This window comes from Aythya fuligula, chromosome 25, assembly GCF_009819795.1.
Source record: "Aythya fuligula isolate bAytFul2 chromosome 25, bAytFul2.pri, whole genome shotgun sequence".
Classification (NCBI taxonomy): Eukaryota; Metazoa; Chordata; class Aves; order Anseriformes; family Anatidae; genus Aythya; species Aythya fuligula.
Window position 1 is genome coordinate 6,099,062 of NC_045583.1, and position 20,575 is coordinate 6,119,636.

Genomic DNA, 20,575 nt, shown 5'->3' on the forward strand with positions numbered 1-20,575 from the left:
GTCCTGATGCCCGTGAAGGGCCTGCCCCAATCTCCGTCCTCTTTCTCGCCCTGCTACGAGGGGCTGTGGGGACAGGCTGGGTGCAGCCCCCACCCCAGCCCCTCGCCCACGCTGTGCCCTCGTCCTGCTGGGGACCTGGTGGCCCAGGGGCTGCCTCGAGGGAGGCATGGGGCTGGGGCGCTGCCTGCCCCCATCCCCTGCACTGCCAGGGGGGCTCCGGGCCCTACGGGGCCGCTTCGTCCCGCGGGGGCATCGCCCCGTCCCAAGTGTGTTCCCCCTTTCCTGTGCCCCTGATGTGGGCTCCGAGGTCAAGTGCTGGTGACCACACGGCCACCAGAAAAAAAAAAAAAGAAAAACAACTGAAAAAAAAAAAAGCATGAGAAATAAAAGTATTTAAGTAAGAGCCGGGGTGCTGTGAGGTTGGGGTGAAGCGGAGCTGGGGGGGGGCACAGCGCAGCCCCGAGCTCGGGGGAAACTGAGGCACGGGGGGGCGGGGGCCGCTCGCGCTCCGGGGGGGAGGCGGGGAGGGGCAGGGGGAGGGTGCGGGGGAGGGGGGGGGGGGCTCGGCCTCTCGGTGCCGCCCCCGCCCCACCCCGTCCCGGCTGCCCCCGGCGCTGTCCCCGCAGTCGCCATGGTGGTCACGCTGGGCTACTGGGACGTCCGCGGGGTGAGCGGGGAGGGGGAAGGGTGCGGGGGGGGGGGGGGGTCCTAATCCGGGGGGGCGCCGAGCGGGGTGACCGGCGCCGTGCTCTGCCCCCAGCTGGCCCACGCCATCCGCCTGCTGCTGGAGTACAGCGGGACCCCCTACGAGGAGCGGCAGTACAGCTCCGGGCCAGGTAGGGGGGGGCAGCACGGCCCGAGGAGGGGACCCCCAGCTGCCCCCCCCCCCCCCCGCCCTTCTGCGGCCCCCCCCGGCCCTGGAGCTTGGCCCTGGCTCGGTGCCTGCGGGCGGGGGAAGGGTCTGCTCCCGGGGAGCCCCCTCTGCGCGTCCCCTGCCTCCTTGGTGCAGTGGGGGGAGCCGGGGGGACCCATCTCCCTGTGCCCCCCCCTCCCCGCTCCCCCCCCCGTTGCTCCCCCTATCTTCCTTTCCCTACCCAGCCCCAGACTTTGACCCAAGCGACTGGACCAACGAGAAGGAGAAGCTGGGCCTCGATTTCCCCAACGTAGGTGGGGGCTGGGCAGGGGGTGGGGGCGCACGGTGGGGCTGGGGCCTTCCAGGACTGACCCCCCCCCGCTGCCTCCCCCAGCTGCCCTATCTCATCGATGGCAACATCAAGCTGACCCAGAGCAACGCCATCCTGCGCTACATCGCCCGCAAGCACAATATGTGTGAGTGCTGGGGGGGCTGCGGGGCGGGGGGGGTTTCGGGGGGGGGGGCTGACGCCTGCCCCATCCCTCAGGTGGGGAGACGGAGGAGGAGAAGCTGCGCGTGGACATGCTGGAGAACCACCTGATGGATCTGCGCCTGAGCTTCATCCGGCTGTGCTACAACCCCGACTTTGTGAGTGCCATGGGGGGGGGAAAGGGGGACAGGACCCCCCCTGGGGTCCCTGGGCAGCTGGAGGCACGGGGTCATCACAAAACACACCGCGGCCTCTAATTGCCACTGCAAAGGTGCGCTGGGAATGGGCCCCTTCCTGCCTGGTCCTGGCCATGGGGCTGGGACCCCGGGGGCTGGAGGGGCTGGGGAGGGGGGGGGCCCTGCACCAGCTCTGCCCCCCCTGTGCACAGGAGAAGCTGAAGCCGGCGTACCTGGAGCAGCTGCCAGGGAAGCTGCGGGAGCTGTCGCGGTTCCTGGGCTCCCGGGCCTGGTTTGCTGGGGAGAAGGTGGGTGCTGGGGGCTGGGGGGGCTGGGGCTTGGGGGTAGCGGTCTGACCCTACTGTTCCCCCCGCCGCAGCTCACCTTCGTTGACTTTTTGGCGTACGATGTGCTAGACCAGCAACGCATGTTTGTCCCCGATTGCCCTGAGCTGCAGGGCAACCTGGGCCAGTTCCTGCAGCGCTTCGAGGTGAGCGGGGACACCCCAGTGTCCCTGTGCCCATCCTTGTCCCATCCCTATCCCTATCCCTACCCCCGTCCCCATCCCATCCCCGTCCCTGTTCCCATCCCCATCCCTGTCCCATCCCCATCCCTGTCCCATCCCCATCCCTGTCCCATCCCTATCCTTGTCCCTGTCCCCATCCCCGTCCCATCCCTGTCCCTGTCCCCAGTCCCCATGCCCTCTCCACCCCGTAGGCTCTGGAGAAGATCCGGGCGTACATGCAGTCGGGGCGCTTCATGAAGACCCCCATCTTCTGGCGGACTGCGCAGTGGTGCAACAAGAAGGAGTGACCGAGATGCGTGCCCCCCACATGTGCCCCCCCCCCCCAGCCCCCTCCCCTGCAGAATAAAGCTGGGGGTCCGCACCCTCCCCTCTGTGCGCATGGAGCTGCCGTGGGGTGCTGGGAGGGGTGGGGACCCTGGGGACAGCTCCTGGGGGTGACGGCGCCCTCCCGCATCCCGGGGGGGTGGGGGGTTATCCCTCCATGCCCCCCCCGGATAAAGGGAGGCGGGAGGGCCCCCGCGCACCCCCCGGGGTAATGAGACCCCCATGCACCGTGCGGGGGTGGAAGGGGCCCCCAGGACAGGGGCTGCTACTGTGCAGCTGGGGGGGGGGGGCAGAAGAAAAGAGACCCCCCCGTGCAGTCTGGGGCAGTGCAGAGCCCCCCCGGTGTGTGTGTGTGGGGGGGGGGGGGGGGGGCGCACGCCCACCGTAGGGCCCAGGGTTGAGGCTGCGCCCGGCGGCCCCCACCGCACTCAGCCGCCTTCCCCTTTAAGGCCCCCCCCCCGCCAAACCCCGCCCCGGGAAGGCGAAGGTGAAGGGGAAGGGGGGGGGGGCGCGGGGGGACGCAGCGATCGCGGCCATGGCGGTGCTGGGATACTGGGACATCCGCGGGGTGCGTGGGGGGGACGGGGGGGGCTCCTCAGGGCCGGGGGGGGACCCTGATGCTGCTGGGGGGGTGTGAAGCCCCCCTCCCCCCTTTCAGTGCCTCGTGCTGTGCCCAGGGGTCCCTGAGGGTTTGGGGGTCCCTGTACGGGAGGGCGGGGGGGGCGTCCCCGGTGTGGTTGTTGGGGGGGGGGGCGTTAAGGGCTCTGCTCTCTGCGCTCTGCTCCGTGCCTCGGTTTTCTCCGTGGGGGGGCTCATTTCCGCCTTCCCCCCCTCCCCAGCTGGCTCACGCCATCCGCCTGCTGCTGGAGTACACCGAGACGCCGTACGAGGACAAACTGTACAGCTGCGGGGAAGGTGAGGGGGGGGCGGCACATCTCACACACCCCCCCCCGACTCCCCCCGACCCCCCTCACTGCTCTCCTGGGGCACGCAGCTGGGCCCCGCGCCCCGATTCCGCCATCGGGGGGGGGCGATGTGCAATGGGGCTGGGGGGTGTCGGGGGCTCCCCCCAGCGCCTCTGCCCTCTCCCGAGACCCAAACGGAGGGGCTGTGTCTTGGGGGGGCATCCAGCTCCCCGCCCCACCGGGGGGGCACAGCACGGCCTCACCCCCCTGCTCTCCCCGCAGCTCCCGACTACGACAAGAGCCAATGGATCAACGAGAAGGAGAAGCTGGGGCTGGACTTCCCCAACGTAGGTGGCCAGGGGCTGGGGGGAGCCATGGGGGGGGCACTCCGCTCTGTGTCCCCTCCCTTGCCCCCCCCCAGCGTCCCCATACCCCGATGTCCCTTCCAGCTCCCCTACTTCATTGACGGCAGCACCAAGCTGACCCAGAGCAACGCCATCCTGCGCTACATCGCCCGCAAGCACAACATGTGTGAGTGCTGGGGGGCTGCGGGGCGGGGGGGGGGGCTTTGTTGGGTGGGGGGGGCCTGACGCCTGCCCCGTCCCTCAGGCGGGGAGACGGAGGAGGAGAAGCTGCGCGTGGACATGCTGGAGAACCAGGTGATGGATTTCCGCATGAGCCTGGTCATGGTCTGCTACAACCCCGACTTCGTGAGTACCCCCTGGGGGCAGCAGGGTGTGGGGGGGTCATTTCGGGGACCCCACATGGGGGGTCCCTGGGCGGCGGGAGCCACGGCCGCCCCCTTGCCCTCGCAGGAGAAGCTGAAGCCGGGGTACCTGGAGCAGCTGCCAGGGAAGCTGAAGCTCTTCTCCAACTTCCTGGGGGACCGCAAGTGGTTTGCGGGGGACAAGGTACGGCTGGGGAATGGGGCGGGGGGTCATCCCCACGCTGCCCCTCACCGTGTGTGTCCCCCCCCTGTAGCTCACCTTCGTGGACTTCCTCATGTTCGATGTGCTGGAGCAGAACAGCATCTTCGAGCCCAAGTGCCTGGAGCCCTACAAGAACCTCAAGGACTTCATGGACCGCTTCGGGGTGAGTATGGGGGGGCCGTGGGTGGGGACCCCTGAGGTCACGGCTCGGGGGGCAATGGGTCCCCAGCACTCCCCTTGCTCCTGCAGGCCCTGGAGAAGGTCGCTGCCTACATGAAGTCCAGCCGCTTCCAGAAGATGCCCATCAACAACAAGATGGCCAAGTGGGGCAACAAGAAGGAGTAGGGGTGGAGGGGCTTGCTCCCCCCATACTGGGGCTGGGGGGCTCTGTAGGTGTGAGGACCCCAAACACAATAAATTGTGGAGCTCCAGCACCCTGAGTCCCTCCTGAATTTGTATGTGGGGGGAGGCACTGGACTTGGCCCTCTCCATCTTGGGGGGCTTGAGGCCAGGGGCAGAGCGAGGTGGGAGGGGGCTGTCACCCTGCTGTGTCCCCGGCACCCCCTTGCTAGGGGTTGAGCTCCTCTGTGGGTTGTCCCCTCCGATGTCCCCGTGGGAAGGAGCCCTGGGTCCCCTCTCACTAGGGGGGGTGCTCATTAGCACATATCTGCCCACTAACAAGGTGGTGCTGGGGGGGGCTTTGTGCCCCCATGGGGACAGCCGTGCCCCTTGGGACCCCTGTGAGAGGTGTCGCCCCCAGCCCCTGCTGGGCTGGGGTGGTGTGGGGCAGGGGTATGGGCCCCCCATTTACACGCAGAGCCCGGTGCTGTCATTCTCTTTATTTTCCACAGCAGCAGCTCAGCCTTGCAGGGCTCGTGCGAGCCTTTCGCGGTGCATGGCCCCCCCGGAGGGGTACCCGGCTTCCCCCCGGCTTCTGCAGAGCACATCTCCCCGGGGGAGTCCCTGGTGCCCCCCCAGCAGCTTCCCACCGCCGGTGCTTTTGGGAGGAATGGGTGCCCTAAGGGGCCGGGGAACCTCCTGCTGCCGGGCCCCCCCACTCCTGCAGGGCTGCCCCCCCCCGGGGCGCTCCGTCCTGGGGTGGCAGCAGGAGGATGTTGGGGACGGCGTCGGTGTGGTCCCTGGGGCTCAGTCCCTGGGGTTCATCTGTAGGGAGGGGAGAACAAGTATGGAGCGGGGAGCCCGGGGCTCGCCCCCCTGCTCCCTGAAAGCACCCACTGGGGGGGGTGTCACAGTGCGGGGGCTCGGGGGACGCACCCCCAGGGACGTCTTGACGGAGGAGAGCTTGAAGAGGACGCGTCGCCACTCCTCGGGGCAGACGGCGCGCAGCTCCTCTGGCGTCATCTGCAGCAGCTGGTGGCCCGACAGCACCCCGAGGCACCTCACCGTGCTGGGGACAGACAGACAGACCGTGAGGGGTCGGGGGGGCCTGGCTCAGCCAGGGGGGTGACCCCTCCAACGGGGGGCCACGTTCTGGGGACTCAGGGGACAGCGCACATCCGCGAGAAGCCCTTGTCCTTCAGCCAGGCCGTCACCTCCGCTGGCGAGGAGCCCATGTGCAGGTTGGGGGGGCTGACCTGGGAGGGGGGACAAAGGGACAGAGGGTGGTGGGGTGATCCCTGCACCCCCCTCCAGGTGCTGTTGGTGTGGAGGAGGCACGAGGGGGGACCCACCTGGCTCCAGCCGTCCTCGTGCCCCAGCGGCTCCAGGATGTTGCTGGGGACGTAGCCCTTGTGCCCCATGCTGTTCTGCACCAGCCACCACTTCTTCTGCTGGTCCAGCACCTAGGGCAGGCGGTGACAATGCGGCAGCTCCCCCGACCCCCCCCACAGGGGGGGGTCCCGCTCTGATTCCCCAGAGAATACCCGCTGGGGGTCCCCAGTTTGTACCTCCAGCGTGTCCCCCATCCTGACACTCAGCTCCTGTGGGTTCCTGCCCTGAAACTCATACAGAGCCCGCGCCAGCCTGGGGGGGGGCGAAAAGGGCCTGAAGGAGGGGGGGGCAGCAGTGAGCACCCAGGGGTGCCCCCAACCATGGCTGGATCCCACCCAGCACTGTTGCTGCAGTACTGCCCCTACAGCATCCGTGGGGCAGCAGGAGCACTTACACCTGGCCAGGAATGTCCCCACGTCTGGGAACGTCCCCCCGGTTGGGAGTGCTCCCGTAGCCGGGAAGGCTCCCGTAGCTGGGCATGTCCCCGTAGCTGGGCATGTCCCCGTAGCTGGGAATGTCCTCGTTCCTATGGCCGGGAATGTTCCCATAGCTGGGGGTGTTCTTGTAGCTGGTGGCCAGTGACTGTGCGGGGAGCAGAGAGGGACGCGTGCTCAGAGCAAGGTGGGGAAACAGAGGCAGGCAGTGGGGTGTCTTTGCTGCCCCCCCATGCCCCATACCTGCTGCTGCTGCTGCTCTGGATTCATCATGGGTGGGGGCAGCCACCCGTCAGAGAAGGTGGGGATGTAGGGGGGCACCTGCTCGCTGTTGGGGTACTCGGCCCTGCCAAGGCGCAAAGGAGGTGGTGGTGGGTGTGCGGCCCCCAAAGTGGGGTGTCCCCAGCCGGGGGGTGCCGCTCAGAGCCCCCCTCGGTGGTGGAGGCCCAGAGCCCACCTGGTCTTGTTCCAGGCGATGCCCAGCATCTTCCAGGTGCTGTACTCGTGTGGGTGCAGGGTCTTCTCCAGCAGCTCCACCGCCTCCGGGATCAGCAGCGGTGCATCCACCGCTGGCGCCAGTCTGGGGTTGGGGCAGTTATCCAGGACCTGGGTAACGGGCAGGGGGGCTCCCTCAGCACCCCGAGAGCTGCCCCAAAGGCAGGGTGCCGAGGGCAGCGCCTGGCTGGGTAGGGGGTCCCGCTCCTGGGGCACTCACGAAGGACAGGGTATCGAAGATGATGTGCAGCAGCTGGGCGGGGTCCGGGTTCTCTAGGTGCTGGTGGGTGATCCCCTGCGCAGAGAGAAATCACAGAGCGTGGCCCCGTGTGGCCCCCACCAGCCCCACACCCCCCGTAGCCCCAGCGAAGATGCCCCAGAGCCGTGGGGTCGTGTCCTGCCGGGTGGGACCTACCAGGAGGTTCAGGGCATATTTCACCTTCTGGAAAAAGTCCTTGTAGCTGGCCTCGGGTGGCAGAGCTAGAGGGGTGAAGAGAGGGGGGCTGGCACTGGGACAGCCCCCCAGCATCTCCCCACCACCCCCTGGCACAGCCCCCCCCTTCCCACCTTTGCTCTTCTTCTTCTTTTTCTGGTTCTTGGTGCTTATCAGGCTGAGGGCATCCTTCACCTGATTCACGAAGAGCTCAATGTCATCCAGCACGTGGTTGAGGACCATCTGTGGGAGCAACATAGATGTGGGTGAGCCGGGGGGGCTAATGGGGGGGGATGTGGGGATGGGGGTGCACGGGGTGCCACTTACCACATTTCGGTCGGTGTCGGACATGGTCTGGCCTGAGGGGTTGACCCAGGTGTTCTGCTGAGCGGCTGGTGCTGGGGGGTGGTCCCAGCTGCCCCCCCCTGCTCCTGGGGAAGATGAGACACACTTTAGGGGACCCAGATGTGCCCAGCACCCTCCCCACACCCTGACATGGCCCCCCCGGGACTCACTGTAGTCCAAGGAGGATGATCTGTGCTGGGGCGGCGCTGGAAAGGTGGGCTCTGGGGTGGCTGCCCACCGCTCCGGGGCTCTGTAGGGGGCTGACATGTACGGGGGGATCGGGTCGGGCAGGTCCGAAGGGGCCCTGGGCAGGGAGAGATGGGGGGGGGGGGGGCTGCTGAGGTGCCTGCAGTATGGGGCTTTGCCCCTGGCTATGGGGGTGCCGGGGGTCTGTACCCATGGGCAGGGGAAGGTGGGTGCTGAGCCAGGGGCTGGGGCAGCAGGGGGCCCACCCGCCAGGAGGGTGCTGGGGGGGTTACACCGGGAGGGAGGAAGGCAGGGGCAGAAGGGGCCCATGCCCATGGGGAGGGACCCTTTGGAGCAGGGTGGGGGGCAGTGGGGTCCTCCACCAGAAGGGAGAGCCCCCCCAGACCCTGCCACCTGGGGTCCCCCAGCCTGGGCTAGGGGCAGGCTTGGGGAGGGCCCAGCCTGGTTGCCCCCGTGGAGGGGGTGGGGGCACGCGCCCCCTTACCTGTGTCCGTACTGGTGCTGCTCCTCCTTGCACTGCTTCACCAGCTTCTCCAGGCTGCTCTTCAGCGTCTGGGCCTGGCACAGCCCCAATGCCGTCAGCCTCCCACCCTGGTGCGCAGCCCCCCCACCCCCCCCCCCAACCCCCGTGCCCTGTCTCACCCCGATGCGGTCGCACTGGAAGAGCAGGACGCTGGTGCTGGGGGGGCCCTGCTCCTGCACGCTGATGGCCAGCACCGAGTCGTAGCTGCAGGCATCCAGCAGGGCCGCGCAGTCCCGCACGCTGCCCAGCGGGTAGCTCTCCAGCTCCTCCTGCACACGGGGGCGCAAGGGGTTATAGGGGCACAAGGGGCAGGGAGCTGCAAGGGTTATCGTGGTGCAAGGGGCAGGGGGATTACAGGATTATTGGGGTGCACAGGAGAAGGTGGGTGTCAGGGTTATGCGGTGCCCAGCCAGGAGCAGGGGGTGAGGGGCATATCGGGCTCCTGGGGAAGGTGCCGTGAGGCAGGGCTGCGGGTGCCACGGCCAACGGGGTGCCAGGCTTAGAGGGGTGCAAGGTTTGTGGTAGGCGCCAGGGCAAAGAGGGTGCCAAGCTTATAGGGCTGTGATGGCAGGGGTACCAGGGTTATGTGGGGTGCCACAGGTGGGGGAATAAGAGATGTATGGGGGTGAAGAGTCCAGGGTAGGTTTCATGGCCAGGGTGGGTGCCAGGGACAGGGGGGCATCGGAAGGCTGATGCTTGTGCTGGGGTTGAGGGGAGTGCCAGGCATACAGGGGTGCTGTGGCTGGGGGAACACCGCGTTTATGGGGAGCTGGGTCCAGAATGGGGGGGTGCCAGGGTCGGTGCCTGCTCCTGGCTGGCTGCCAGCTTTTGGGGGTGCTATGGGCGCACTGTACCTTGCTCTCCACATCGCTCAGCACCAGCTCCTGGTTCTTGACCTGCAGGATGAGGTCCTGACCCCACACCCGGCCCTGGGCCTCCAGCGCCTTCAGGCGAGCCAGGCAGTCATCGGTGTTGCGGATGTCCCTGTCCAGCCGCATGGTGAGCAGGTGCTGGGGGGGGGGACACAGCACGGGGAGTCACGGGGTGCCATGGGGCGCCCGTCACCTCCCCACAGCGTGGGGCACCAGGGAGGCAGTCGGGGGGGGCTCCTACCTCCACATGGTGCTGGAAATTGCTTTGGGGTTTGAGCAGGCTCTGGCTGTAGTCCTTGCGCTGGTCTAGGGGGACACACAGGGTCAGGGGTGGGCACGCGGGGGGGAGCTGGGTTTCGGGGGGTTTCTGCTACTCACTGTAGATGCTTTTCCCACTGGGTCGGGCAAAGCTGTTGGAGCGGTGGAGGTGGGAGCTGTCTTCGGTTTCGCCCCTGGCCGGACAGACAGATGGCGGTGAGTCCGACAGTCCCACGGCCACTGTGCCCTGCAGCACGGCTCCCGCCTCCCCATCGCTGGGGGCACGGGGCACCCACCCTGCTGGGCACTCACCTGGACGGGGGGCCGCTCCAGCGGCCAAAGGGGTCTCCCATCTTCTTGGGCAGCGATGGCAGCGCTGGTGGGGGGGGGAGAGGGGGGAGGCCGTGTGTGGCTGCTGGAGGGGATGCAGGCGGTGTGCTTGCCCCTGCCCCAGCCCCGTACGGGGCACCCGGTGTGGACCCAACTGGTTTAGGGCCACATAGGGTGGGCAGCGCCCTGCTGGAGTCCAGGATCTGGGCTCGGTCTGGGTGCGAGGTCCTGAGCCCACCACCCAGCAAGGTCCCCAGGTTGCTGTGTCACCCCCGTGGGTTCCCAAAAACATTGGTGGCCCAGGACCCACCCTGTGTCCATCCCCCCCCTCCCGCCAATGGTCACCAGCAGGACCCCTGCCCCATCCCAGCCTCGCAGGGTTCACCCAGTGGCCAGAGCCCCCCCTGTTCCCCCCCCGATCTGGGGGATACCCAGAGGTCCGAGCTCACCCCAATCCCGGTGCTGTTCCCTCGGGTGCCCGGGCTGGAATTGCGCAGCTGAGGGTGGCACAGGGCAGGGGTAAGGGCTTGACGTCAGCACCACACCCAGCTGGTCTTTGCCCTAAGGCGTCTGCCTCGGGCGGGGGGGGGGGTATAGGAAAACAGGGTGGTGGGTGTGAACACCTGGCACAAACAGCTGCCGCCACCCCGCTCACCCTGGGCATCCCTGGGGTACCTGCCCTGTGCCATGGGTCCCTTGCCTGGGGGGCACCTGGGGGGATGCAGCCCCCAGCAGGTGGGGTGCCCCCACACCCAGCCCAGGCTCCCCCCCGCCCCTGGGTGAGCCCGTGACGTCTCACGCTGCTGGCACCCAAGCCTTTCTCCCACAAACCGCTGCGCCTCTGCCCTCTGGGTAACCCTGGCCTGCCTGGCTTGGCCGAAACTGGGCAAGTGGAGGGGAACGGGTGGGGAGCCCTTCCCAGGTGCCAAGGAGGGGCCGGATCCGGCGTGCGGGTCCCCAGTGGTGACCCCGCAGCGTGGGGCTTCGTCCTTTGTCCGTGGGCAGGCAGCCCTGCTAGGTCCCGGGGGGGTCTCCCCCTTGCAGGACCTGGCCCTGCTACCCCCCCCCTCCCCATCAGGGAGGAGACCCCCCTGCTCCAGCCCTGTGCTGTGCCACCACTGGTCCTTGGTGAGGTGGGCACTGGCCGGGCTGTGGCCAGGCACGTGTCCCTGTACCGGAGGGCGACACACCGTGCCTCCGTTCCTGGCGTGGAGCAGTGGGGCTTTGGGGTTTGGTTTGAGGCTTTTGGCTTCTCCGACCTGATCCTGATGCATCTGGGCCAGATAAAGGGGTGGCAGGGCTGCAGTCACTGTGTCCCTTTGACCCCCCCGACACTTCAGAAGAGGCCCTTGTCCCCACTGCCCCCCTCGCTCGGCTCCCCTCACCTTGGAGGACAGGTGGGAGCAGGGCAGGGGGCTGGGGGCGGCCCCAGGGAGCAGGGAGGGGTGCAGGGGTCGGGGTCGTGCCTCAGTTTCCCCGCGGCGCAGCCCGCAGCCCTGACCACCAGGGGGCAGCGCGGCCCCGTGCTCCCTGTCCCCAGAGGTCGCCCCCCCCCCCCCCCCCATTTCACGGCCCCCCGGACCTGCAGGGTCCCAGATGTGCCCGCTGCCAGCCCGGGTCCTGTCGGCCCCACTCTGCTCCCTGCTGCTGGGAGCGTTTGTGCGACACTTCTCAAGGGGGACACGGGTGTCCTGCTGTGGGGCATCACAGATCCCGTGGGAGGTTTGGGGCTACCGCCACCCCCTGCTATGCCAACCCCTCCAGTAGATAGAGACATGCAAGGTAAGGGGTTGTGTCTGTGTCCCCAGCCTCATTCTCCCTGTCCCCAAGGGGGAGGGGACCTAGAGGAGAGGGGGGGCACGGGGAGGGGGTTGGGGTACGGGGCAAAATGCCTCCCACCCATCCTGTGAAGCCCAGTTCTGCTCGGGGCAGCATACATGGTGTTTGGGATCTGCGGCCACCCAGGTGTGCCATCCCCATGACGCCCCCACTGCCACCAGCCAGCACTGGCTGCCCTGTGGCACGATGCCACTGCATCATGCAGCGGGCAGGGGGCCACCCAGTGACCCTTACTGGGCGCACTGTGGTGCCCCCTCCCACCCAGCCCGGCCCTGTGGTACCAGGCTCTGCCCTGGGGACTGTCCCCAGCGGTGGCCCTGGGGATGTGACGCGCCGTGGCGTTGCGAGGAAGCAAAGTCCCCACACTGGCCATAAACCCTGTGTCCTTTGGGCACTCATTAACCCAGGTGCCGGCACCACCCGGTCCCTGCCACAGGGGACACAGTGACACCGGCTCAGCCTTGGGTGCCAGCAGGGACAGGAGAGCAGCCCCCGGGGATTTATGTTGGGGGATTATTTCATCACTGCTTTATGGATTGTGAAAACCCCATGCGGGGTTTTTCTCTGGCAATGCCAATGCTGCCTCCCATCCTCTTGCCCCACACCTCCCAGTCACCCCGCTAGGCAAGCTGGGGATGGCATCAGCTGCAGCACTACTGTAAAATATTACGAAATGTGTTATTTTATTTTTTCTTCCCCCACCGACCGCCCTGGCTCCCAACCAGAGGTGTTTGCCAGTGCACAGCCCCGCTGGGCCCCGTCGCCCTTCCCCAGGCTCGGAAAGTCCCCAGGGACCAAAAGCATCCTTGGGAAGAGCCGAGAGCAGAGCTGGAGGCTCTTTCCCAGCCCAGCGGCCCTGAGCGGAGGCGGAGGATGGGGCAGAGCACAGAGTAAGGAGCTGGACTTGGCCACCGCTCCAGTGCCCGCCATCAGAAAACGCCATTTCCAGGCAACCCAAACAAGTTGGACTTGGAGCAAAACCTGGGGGCTGCTTTTTTGCAGAGGGACATTAGAAGCAGTGCTGGGTGCTGGTGGGGGCTGCTGCCCCCACATTCCCCTTCCTGGGGCCATTTTTGGGTTTGGAAACCCCCAGGTGTCAAAATGAGCAAAACCAGTGTGTTGGCCACAAGACACAGCGCTTTTGGGGAGGAAAAGGCCCCATCCTGCAGCTCCCACATGTGTCCCCCCTGCTAGGTTTTCAGTGTTGGCCTGTATTGCTGCGTAGGAGCCCCGAGGGAATTTTCTGCTCCAGACTAGGGGGGGGACATAGGCACATGCGAAGGGGACAGCCCAGGGGACACGTCCTGATCCCAGTGCAGGGATTTTCTCTTGCATCTGCTGAGGCTGCAGGGGCAGGATCCGGCCTCAGGGTTGGGGCAGACTTGGGGGTGTGCAGGCAGAGAGGGACAGCAGGGCTGCGGGTTCCGGGAAGGGCCGGTGACACATCGCTCCCGGCCAGGTGCCACCGGGGAGCAGCTGCGGCTCTGGTGGCTGGGTGCCGGCCAGCGGCGCTAACCACCGGCAGCCTGGGTCCGTCCCCACGTCAGCGAGGCGAAGCGCGGGATGGGCCGCGGTGTACCCGGACCTGCTGCCTAATTGCTGGGGACTGGCAGCTCCTCGTCATTTCACCGCCGGGCAGGGACGTGGGGGGCCGTTAACCCCTCGGGGGCTGGGAAACTGCATCAGACCTTTCTGCCTGGGCCAGAGGAGTGGCTTGGCATGGCTCAGCACAGCTCGGCATGGCTCAGTGTGCTGCTTGGCACAGCCCCCAGGGCCGGGACGTCCCTGTCAGCGATGCCCAAATCCACCAAATCCTCCTGCCCTCGGCGTGGCTTCTTCAGCTGCGGCAGTGACCATGTGCCCTAATGACCCAGCTGTCCTGGCAATGGGCTGGGATGCCATTTTGGGGTGAAAAGTGAAGAGATGCAGGGATGCTCAGTGATGCCTTGACATCACGGTCCCTGCTTGCTCTTCATGTCCTGCTGGCTCATTCCCCGCTGTCACCCTGGGCTGGGGCGCATCTGGTTCTCTTATGGTGAGTGTGTGGCCATGGTGACACTCCTGGGTCGCATCCTGCCTGGGCGGTGCTGGCGCCTGCACCGCATGGTTGCCACATGAGGGCATCATGAAGCTGGTGTAGGTGATGAGAGCTGGATCCCTGTCACCCCACTGTGGCCCTCTGCCCTGGGGGGTGCTGCCTCCCCTCCACCTTCATCCCCAGAGGGACCTCTTGGTCCAAACTACTCGCTCCTGTGAGTCCTTGGGTGGTGTTCCCTTTGCAGGAGCAGGAGGGCAGCTCCAGGGTGTTACTGGTGCACCAGCTTCCCCAGATCCCTCCTGCAGCATCCTCGGAGGCTTTTGAAAGCAACACCTGAGCAGCCTCCTCCTCTCCTCTCTGTTAACCCGCCGCCGCTGCTCCTCTTTCTCATTTCTGCAGGGTGCCCAAGAGGATGCTCGCAGGCGGCCGGTGTGCCAGAACAGCTGCACAGTTGGTGGCCCCCAGCTGAGCTGCAGAGACCTGGCTGGAGGCTGGTAATCTTCATGTGTTGAGGTTTTGCTCTGCAGAGGCCAAAAGGTAAAACAGCAGCCACGGAGCTGTGATGGCTGAGGAGTGCTGGGAGGCTGCGGGGCAGAGGGCAGGGACTGCTCGGGTCCCTCCAAGTCCCAGGCCGTTGTCCCAACCACCTAGGTGTGGTATATGACCCCTGGTGAAGGAGAAACCCATGGAAAAAGTTATATATTTATTTATTTATATTATTTTTTCCTCCAGAGAAGCAGCCAGACCCATGGCGTTGGCTGCACACCTGCAGAAAGCAGCTAGGTTTTGGGGTGAAGAAGGAAAACTGGCGTCCCTGGGGCCACCCTTGTGCCACCCCCCCATTGCTTCCCTACTCCCCTCTGACCACCATGGGTGAGGGAGGCTTCACCCCCCTGCCCCCAGATGAGGGTCAGAAGGCCCCCAAACCCACTGCTGGCGTAGCTGTACTCCCTGTGCCAGCAGCGAGGGGTTTGCCCTGGACCTGCAGCTGAGCCCCAGCACAGAGCAGCACCCGCAGACAGCGGCGGCACCCGGGGATTTCCAGAGGCGGTGGGAGACAAACGGGCAGTGGCAGCACATGGGTTTAATTAGAGGCGATGAGAGCATGCAAACGAGCAGGTTTCAGCCAAGCCGGGGGCGGCTGAGCTGCTGCAAATGGCTGCAGGCTCTGGAGGTGCTTCTTGGTGTTTCCCAGGCCCTGGAATAGTCGGGAGGATGGGTTTTGGGGGAAGCGGTGGGTGAGAGGTGCAGCGGGGGTGGGGGAGGGCGGGGGGGGGGCAGAAGGGCAGAGCTCAGGGGTTGTCCATGCCCCAGGCTGTGCCCCTCCTGGGGACACAAGATCGTTCCCTGCTGTGCACAGTGTGGGGAAGCTTGAGCAGCACGGAGAGCTTGGAAGGCTTTTATTCTGCTTCCTGTTTGGTGTTTGGGATGAATCCCCCCACAGGAGGAGCTGGCATCTCCATGGCCACAGGCCCATCCCTTGCATCCCACCCCATTCCTCCTTATCCTTGCTGCCCAGCCTGGGGGTGAGCCTAACCTAAAAGCTTCTAACATGCCCCCTCCCTCCGAAGCAGCACCCTTCCTAGTAGCAGGATCTGGCCCTTGGCAGCATCCCAGGGATGCCAGGCACTTCCCTCTGCCCCTAAAACCCCACAAATTCAGAGGTCAGCAAAGTTCAGCCACCAAATCCCTCATGGTGTTGGCAGAGGAAGCAACCCTGCAGAGCCCGGGAGCCCCAGTGCTTTCCTCGAAGACAGTGAGTCAAACTTCTTGCCTGGGTGGAGCAGGCAGAGCCGGTCAGGGGACTTGGTCCCATTGCTGATGCAGCCTCGACATCTGATTTGCTTTCATGCATGGGTGAATGTGGCTGTGGCTGGGGGAGGATGGGGTGATGGTGCTTGTGAGGGGGTCTTTCCAGGAGCCCGGGTGGGTGATGAAGGCTGCGAATAAGGATGCAGCAGGCGATGCGAACATATGACTCTGAGCTGGTCGGGATGCAGAGGATGCAGCCAAAAAAGGCTGTGACCAGGCAACGCTGTGTTTAATTGCAGTAAGTGCTTCCCTTCCCCAAAATATGAGGGGACCCTACTGGTGACGCGCTCCTCTGCGTCAAAGCCCAACGTGGCCTCGTGGTCGGTGTGTTGAGCCTAGGGCTGCTGAGAGCAGGGACACATGGGGACCGTGCCACCAAGCACGTGGGTGCAGCGTGCACCGGGCTGACACTTGACCAAGTAATGCTGGAGGAAATTGTGAAAGGGCAGCCAGATGCCGTCTGCATCGAGAAGTGGAAGAAGTGGTGTGAGCTGTGGGGAATCCACGCCAGGAGGTTCCCACAGTGTCACCGGGGCAGGACAAGGGAAGGTTGAGCCGGGCGCATCAGGGATACACCTTCCATGGGGAGTCACTTGGGTCTGGTGTGTCCTTGGAGGTTGGAGGAGCTGGGTCTGTAGTGGGTTTACGTGGCAAGGTTTTGGTAGTAGGGACCATAGGGGTGGCTTCTGTGAAAAGAATCCAGAAGCTGTCCCATGTTAGATAAAGGCCCTGCTGCTCGCCAAAGCTGGGCCCATAAGCGATGTTGTTTGTGTCTCTGAGAGCATATTTAAGGAAGAAAAAACACTGCCACACAGTAGCTGACAGAGGGAGGAGTGAGAAGCAGCCCTGCAGCCCTCCAAGGTGAGTGCAGCAGGAGGCCAGGAGGTGCTCCAGGCAGGCAGCAGCAGTTCCCCTGCGGCCTGTGGAGAGGCCCCTGGTGGAGCAGGCTGTCCCCCTGCACACATGGGTCCCACAAGGAACAGATCTCCACGCTGCAGCCTGTGGAGGAGCCCCCGGTGGAGCAGTGGATGTGGCCTGGAGGAGGCTGCAGCCCATGGAGAGCCTCCACAGGAGCAGGCCCTGGGCCAGAGCTGCAGCCTGTGGAGAGGAGCCCACGTGGAGCAGGGAGTCTGGGGGGAGCTGCCGCCCACCCATGGGGGACCCATGCTGGAGCAGTTTGCTCCCTGTGCTACAGAGCCTTGCTTGAAGAGCTGCTGCCTGTGGGCAGCCCCTGCAGGGTCACTTCGGGAAGGACAGCATCCCATGGGAGGGACCCACGGGGAGCAGGGGCAGGGAGGGACCAAGAAGGAGCAAAAGAGATAAAGTGTCAGGGACTGACCACAGCCCCCGTTCCCCTGCACCCCTTTGGGGGAGGAGGTGGAAGAGGGCGGATGTCAGGAAGGTGTTTTTAGTTTTAGTTTCTCACTGCTCTAGCTTGTTAGAAATAGGTAATAGATTACATTAATCTCCATCTGTTGAGTCTGTTTTGCCCATGACGATAACTGTTGAGTGATCTTCCCGTCCTTATCTCAACCGCTGATTCCTTTCCATCGAATTTTCTCCCCCTTTCCCTTTGAGGTGGAGGAGTGAGGGAGTGGTTGTGGTGGAGATCAGCTGCCTAGCTGAGTGAAACCACCACATGGTCAAAGCTGGTTGCAGAAAGGGGGCAGAACTGGAGAGGGGAAACAGCAGTGGGGCGGTGAGTGTGTGAACCCAAATCTCACCTTCTTTCCTGCTGCTCTCACCATCAGGTGGCATCTCCTGCACTTCCCGGTGCTCCCTGGTCCAGGATGGGTGCAGACACCCATGGTCCCCAGTCCCCCTGTGCTGCTTCCAGACCAGTGCAGCTGGGGTTTACTGGGGACATGCGGCTGCTGAGTGGACACATATGGCTGTTTTTTCCCTGAAAGGCAAGTGCTTCCTGCCAGAAAAATGTCATTCCATCGATAAATACTCAGAATGGAAAAATGTTTGACCTTCCCTATTGTGTGACTTCCATGGGAAGTTGGCCAGGGAATAGAAGGAGCTGGCTCCCAGTCTTATTCAGCCCAGTGCAGCTTCTGCTGGACACCAGGAGGGACGTGTGCCTGGATGCCATGAGCATCCAAGACCTTTTGCCAGCCAGCAAGGGCCTGATCAATGTCCTAAAAATGCTCTGTGTAAACTGTTATAAAAGATTCTCCAAACCTCTGAGGACTTGGATGCTCACTCTGTCTTTTTTGGCACATCTCAATCTGTCTTATCTGCAAGACCCAAGCAACTTCTTCAGAATAGACCAAAACAAAAGCTGGTGTTTTTTTTCTCCTTGTTTGGAAGGCATTTGCTGTCTGTGGAACTGAAAGACATGGCAAAGGTAAGAGAATAGCAAAACCAGGTGGTTAACCAACTGTTTAGAAGATAACTACAAGTCACCAGGCTTCTCATCAGCAAGGGCTGAATATGCCAACAGGGCTGGGAAAGGAGCTTAGGATTTGATGTCTTCCAGTTGCTTGTGCATGAAGATGCTTGAATGTCTCACCTCTGCATCCAGGCACTGGGAGACAGGGGATGGATCATGCCAGCCCGGCCAGAGGACCATGGAGGCCTCCAGAGGTGCCTCCAGGAACTTCCTGGAGCCACTAAGTGTCTGTGTCACTGCTATCATGGGACACAGGTGGTCCTAGAGCAATACGTGTGTCTGAGCTGGGCCTCACACCGGACTGATGCTGGTGCCTGCAGAGTGCCTGCTGGTGCCTCCCTGGTCTTTGCCAGTCTGCTTGGAGATGCCTTGGCCAAGGCTGGCCCATGGGACTGCAGAGAGCTGAGCCTAAGGGGGAGCTCTGAGCTGTCTCAGTCCCTGCCAGCAAGAGATGTCCACAGACGTGCTGGGGTTCAGGTGCCCTCAAGGTGATGTCCAGAGCAGTGCTGCAGGATGCTCCTCGAGCCTCTCTGGGAGATGCCACACAGGAGGGCTATGCAGTGGGTGCCAGCCAGGATGGCTTATGCACACGGGCACTCCAGCCCATAAAAAGGCTTCAGCATCTGGCTCCAGATGCTGAAATTGGGCGACTGCTAGAAAATGTCAGCTTGCACTGAAAAAAATAATAAAGCAGTATGCTTCTAGCTTTCAGGGTGGTGCAAAGCCAGACATCAAGAACACAGACTGCGAAGTCCTGGGGCCATGGGCAATCTGGGGCAGGCTGAGGAGCAGCAGATGGAGAGGAAAGCCCAGTTCTACAGCAGCTCAGACCCCATAAACGATGCTCCATACGGCACCATCCTCACTGTCGCCTTCGCAGATAGCTTTTTTGGCTACCAGGCTGGTTATTTATAACTCTCCCCTTTTGTTTTTATTTGTGAGCAATAGCTCATGGCTGCAGGGAGGACAGATACAGCCAGCCCCGGCACGCAGGATGCAGCCACTTCTCAGAAGAACGGAAAAGGGTTTGCAGGTCCCAGCTGGGGACACCAGCCCCAGGGAGGGGACACCACCCCATGGGACACACAACACAGGTGTCTCTACACACAGCAAGGTGGCACCCAGCTCCAGGTCTCCCCAGGACCCAAGGGTGACCCCGTGCCAAGAAAAGGGGGCTTGAGGTGAATTTGACCTGCAGTCCTGCTTGCCAGAGGGGTTAAATCTCCTCCTCTGCTCCTGGGAATTGCTGGCTCCCTTCCAGCCTGCATAAGCCTGTTTTGCCTGCCAAAGTCCCACTCAGGGTGCTGACTGCGGTTGCAGGTTTTTTTGGCTGTAAACAGCGCTGCTCAGTGGTGTGGGGCAGCTGCGTGTCTGCCTCTGGCACAGCTCCACAGCACGGGGCTGCTTGAGTGGCACTGATGGAGAGAAAAAGCTGTGATGGGGGAATATTCTCTGTTTAGGGCTTTTCACGCTATCTCCAGGTATTTTGATAATATTCATTAATTATGATCTGGCAAGAGTTGCCTCCCTTTTGCTGGGACAGACACCAACCATGGAGCAGGCGCTCAGCAGCAGCTCCACACTGCTCCCTCGCATGGCGTGGGTTTGCTCTCCAGTGGGAGCACAGCAGTGGCCCCAGTTCCTGCCACTGATTTGTGCTCATTTCTGCCAAAATCCCTTGGAGGGATGGTGCTGGCGCTGGTGGGGATCTGTGGCCACGGCGAGAACGGGATGCACGGGTCAGCGGTCGCTGTGTCTGGCCAAACCCTGCTGCTGGCTATTTTGAAACACACGTGGGGACTCACTGCCTGGCTTGGTTTTCCCCTCCCTGGCCTCATCACCCCAAACACTTGGGGCAAAGGAAGAAGTGTGCTGCTTCTCACCAGGGTTTTGCTGGCATCACCTTTGATCCCTGGGAAGGACTTGGGATGAGAGTGGGGTGGGAGCAGTGCCCAGCTTGCCGGAGGGGTTAAATCTCCTCCCTGCTCCCCAGACGAGCCAGCTCCCTTCCAGCCTGAGTAAGCCCATCCTCGCCCCTGCCAAAATCCTGCTCGGGAACGGCACAGACCAGGGAATGCGCCTAGCATAACACAGCCTTGAGTAATCGATACCAGCACCCCAAGTGCAGGGAGCAGAAGTGTTCCCCCAAATCCCCCCAGACCCATCTGGGGGTGAGCACCCAACACCTCTGTGGCTCCACTGGCAGCTCTGGCACCAGCTGGGTGAGAGAGGTGGGAGTTTTGCCTTTGCTTCCCTTATTCTTTGTTTTTATTTTTTATTTTTTTATTTCTGACTCATCTCGGATGGTTGCCGGGAGGAAACTAGAATAAAAAGGACCTCAAACATCGTTTGTATCAGCTAAATAAAAACCCTCCCAAATATGCAAGGAGGAAAGTAAACCAGCTGCTGGGACCGCCCAGGACAGAGCTGCTTCTCCTTCCCCTGGTCTCATTCCTATGGAGGAGGAAAACTAAATCTTTCCTCTTTCTTCCAAGCCACAGCTGTTTTCCTGCTCTGCAAGTGCAAAGCCAGGCCCAGAGCTGCTCACACGCTGGGGGGCAGAGGTGATGCTTGGCAGCCCCATGCAACCTCCAGTACCCTGAAGGCATCTAACCCCAAAACCCAAGGGATGCAGCACCATAGGGCTGCCAAACAGG

At 63.7% G+C, this 20,575-nt stretch overlaps 3 protein-coding genes across 3 annotated transcripts; 2 read left to right on the top strand and 1 right to left on the bottom strand.

Annotated features, from left to right (window-relative positions):
- The first annotated feature begins 614 nt into the window (after window positions 1–614).
- On the top strand, window positions 615–2,406 carry LOC116498806 (glutathione S-transferase 2). The gene is made up of 8 exons (XM_032203228.1): window positions 615–667; window positions 761–836; window positions 1,099–1,163; window positions 1,248–1,329; window positions 1,401–1,501; window positions 1,732–1,827; window positions 1,899–2,009; window positions 2,237–2,406. Exons 1-8 carry the CDS (start codon window positions 632–634, stop codon window positions 2,330–2,332), a joined length of 663 nt encoding a protein of 220 aa, XP_032059119.1. The 5' UTR covers window positions 615–631; the 3' UTR covers window positions 2,333–2,406.
- A 470-nt stretch (window positions 2,407–2,876) lies between these two features.
- LOC116498751 (glutathione S-transferase Mu 3-like) lies at window positions 2,877–4,637 on the top strand. Its single transcript, XM_032203147.1, has 8 exons — window positions 2,877–2,937; window positions 3,209–3,284; window positions 3,557–3,621; window positions 3,724–3,805; window positions 3,884–3,984; window positions 4,090–4,185; window positions 4,256–4,366; window positions 4,453–4,637. The coding sequence occupies exons 1-8, from the start codon at window positions 2,905–2,907 to the stop codon at window positions 4,546–4,548; spliced, it is 660 nt and encodes a 219-aa protein (XP_032059038.1). The 5' UTR covers window positions 2,877–2,904; the 3' UTR covers window positions 4,549–4,637.
- Window positions 4,638–5,349: 712 nt separating this feature from the next.
- On the bottom strand, window positions 5,350–9,854 carry EPS8L3 (EPS8 like 3). The gene is made up of 18 exons (XM_032203038.1): window positions 9,814–9,854; window positions 9,622–9,695; window positions 9,485–9,549; window positions 9,226–9,381; window positions 8,491–8,640; window positions 8,333–8,406; window positions 7,812–7,945; window positions 7,624–7,727; window positions 7,431–7,539; window positions 7,279–7,343; window positions 7,084–7,158; window positions 6,826–6,974; window positions 6,612–6,714; window positions 6,329–6,516; window positions 6,111–6,186; window positions 5,895–6,005; window positions 5,719–5,798; window positions 5,350–5,611 (listed from the first exon to the last, which is right to left on the bottom strand). Exons 1-18 carry the CDS (start codon window positions 9,852–9,854, stop codon window positions 5,350–5,352), a joined length of 2,016 nt encoding a protein of 671 aa, XP_032058929.1.
- Between the last annotated feature and the right edge of the window lie 10,721 nt (window positions 9,855–20,575).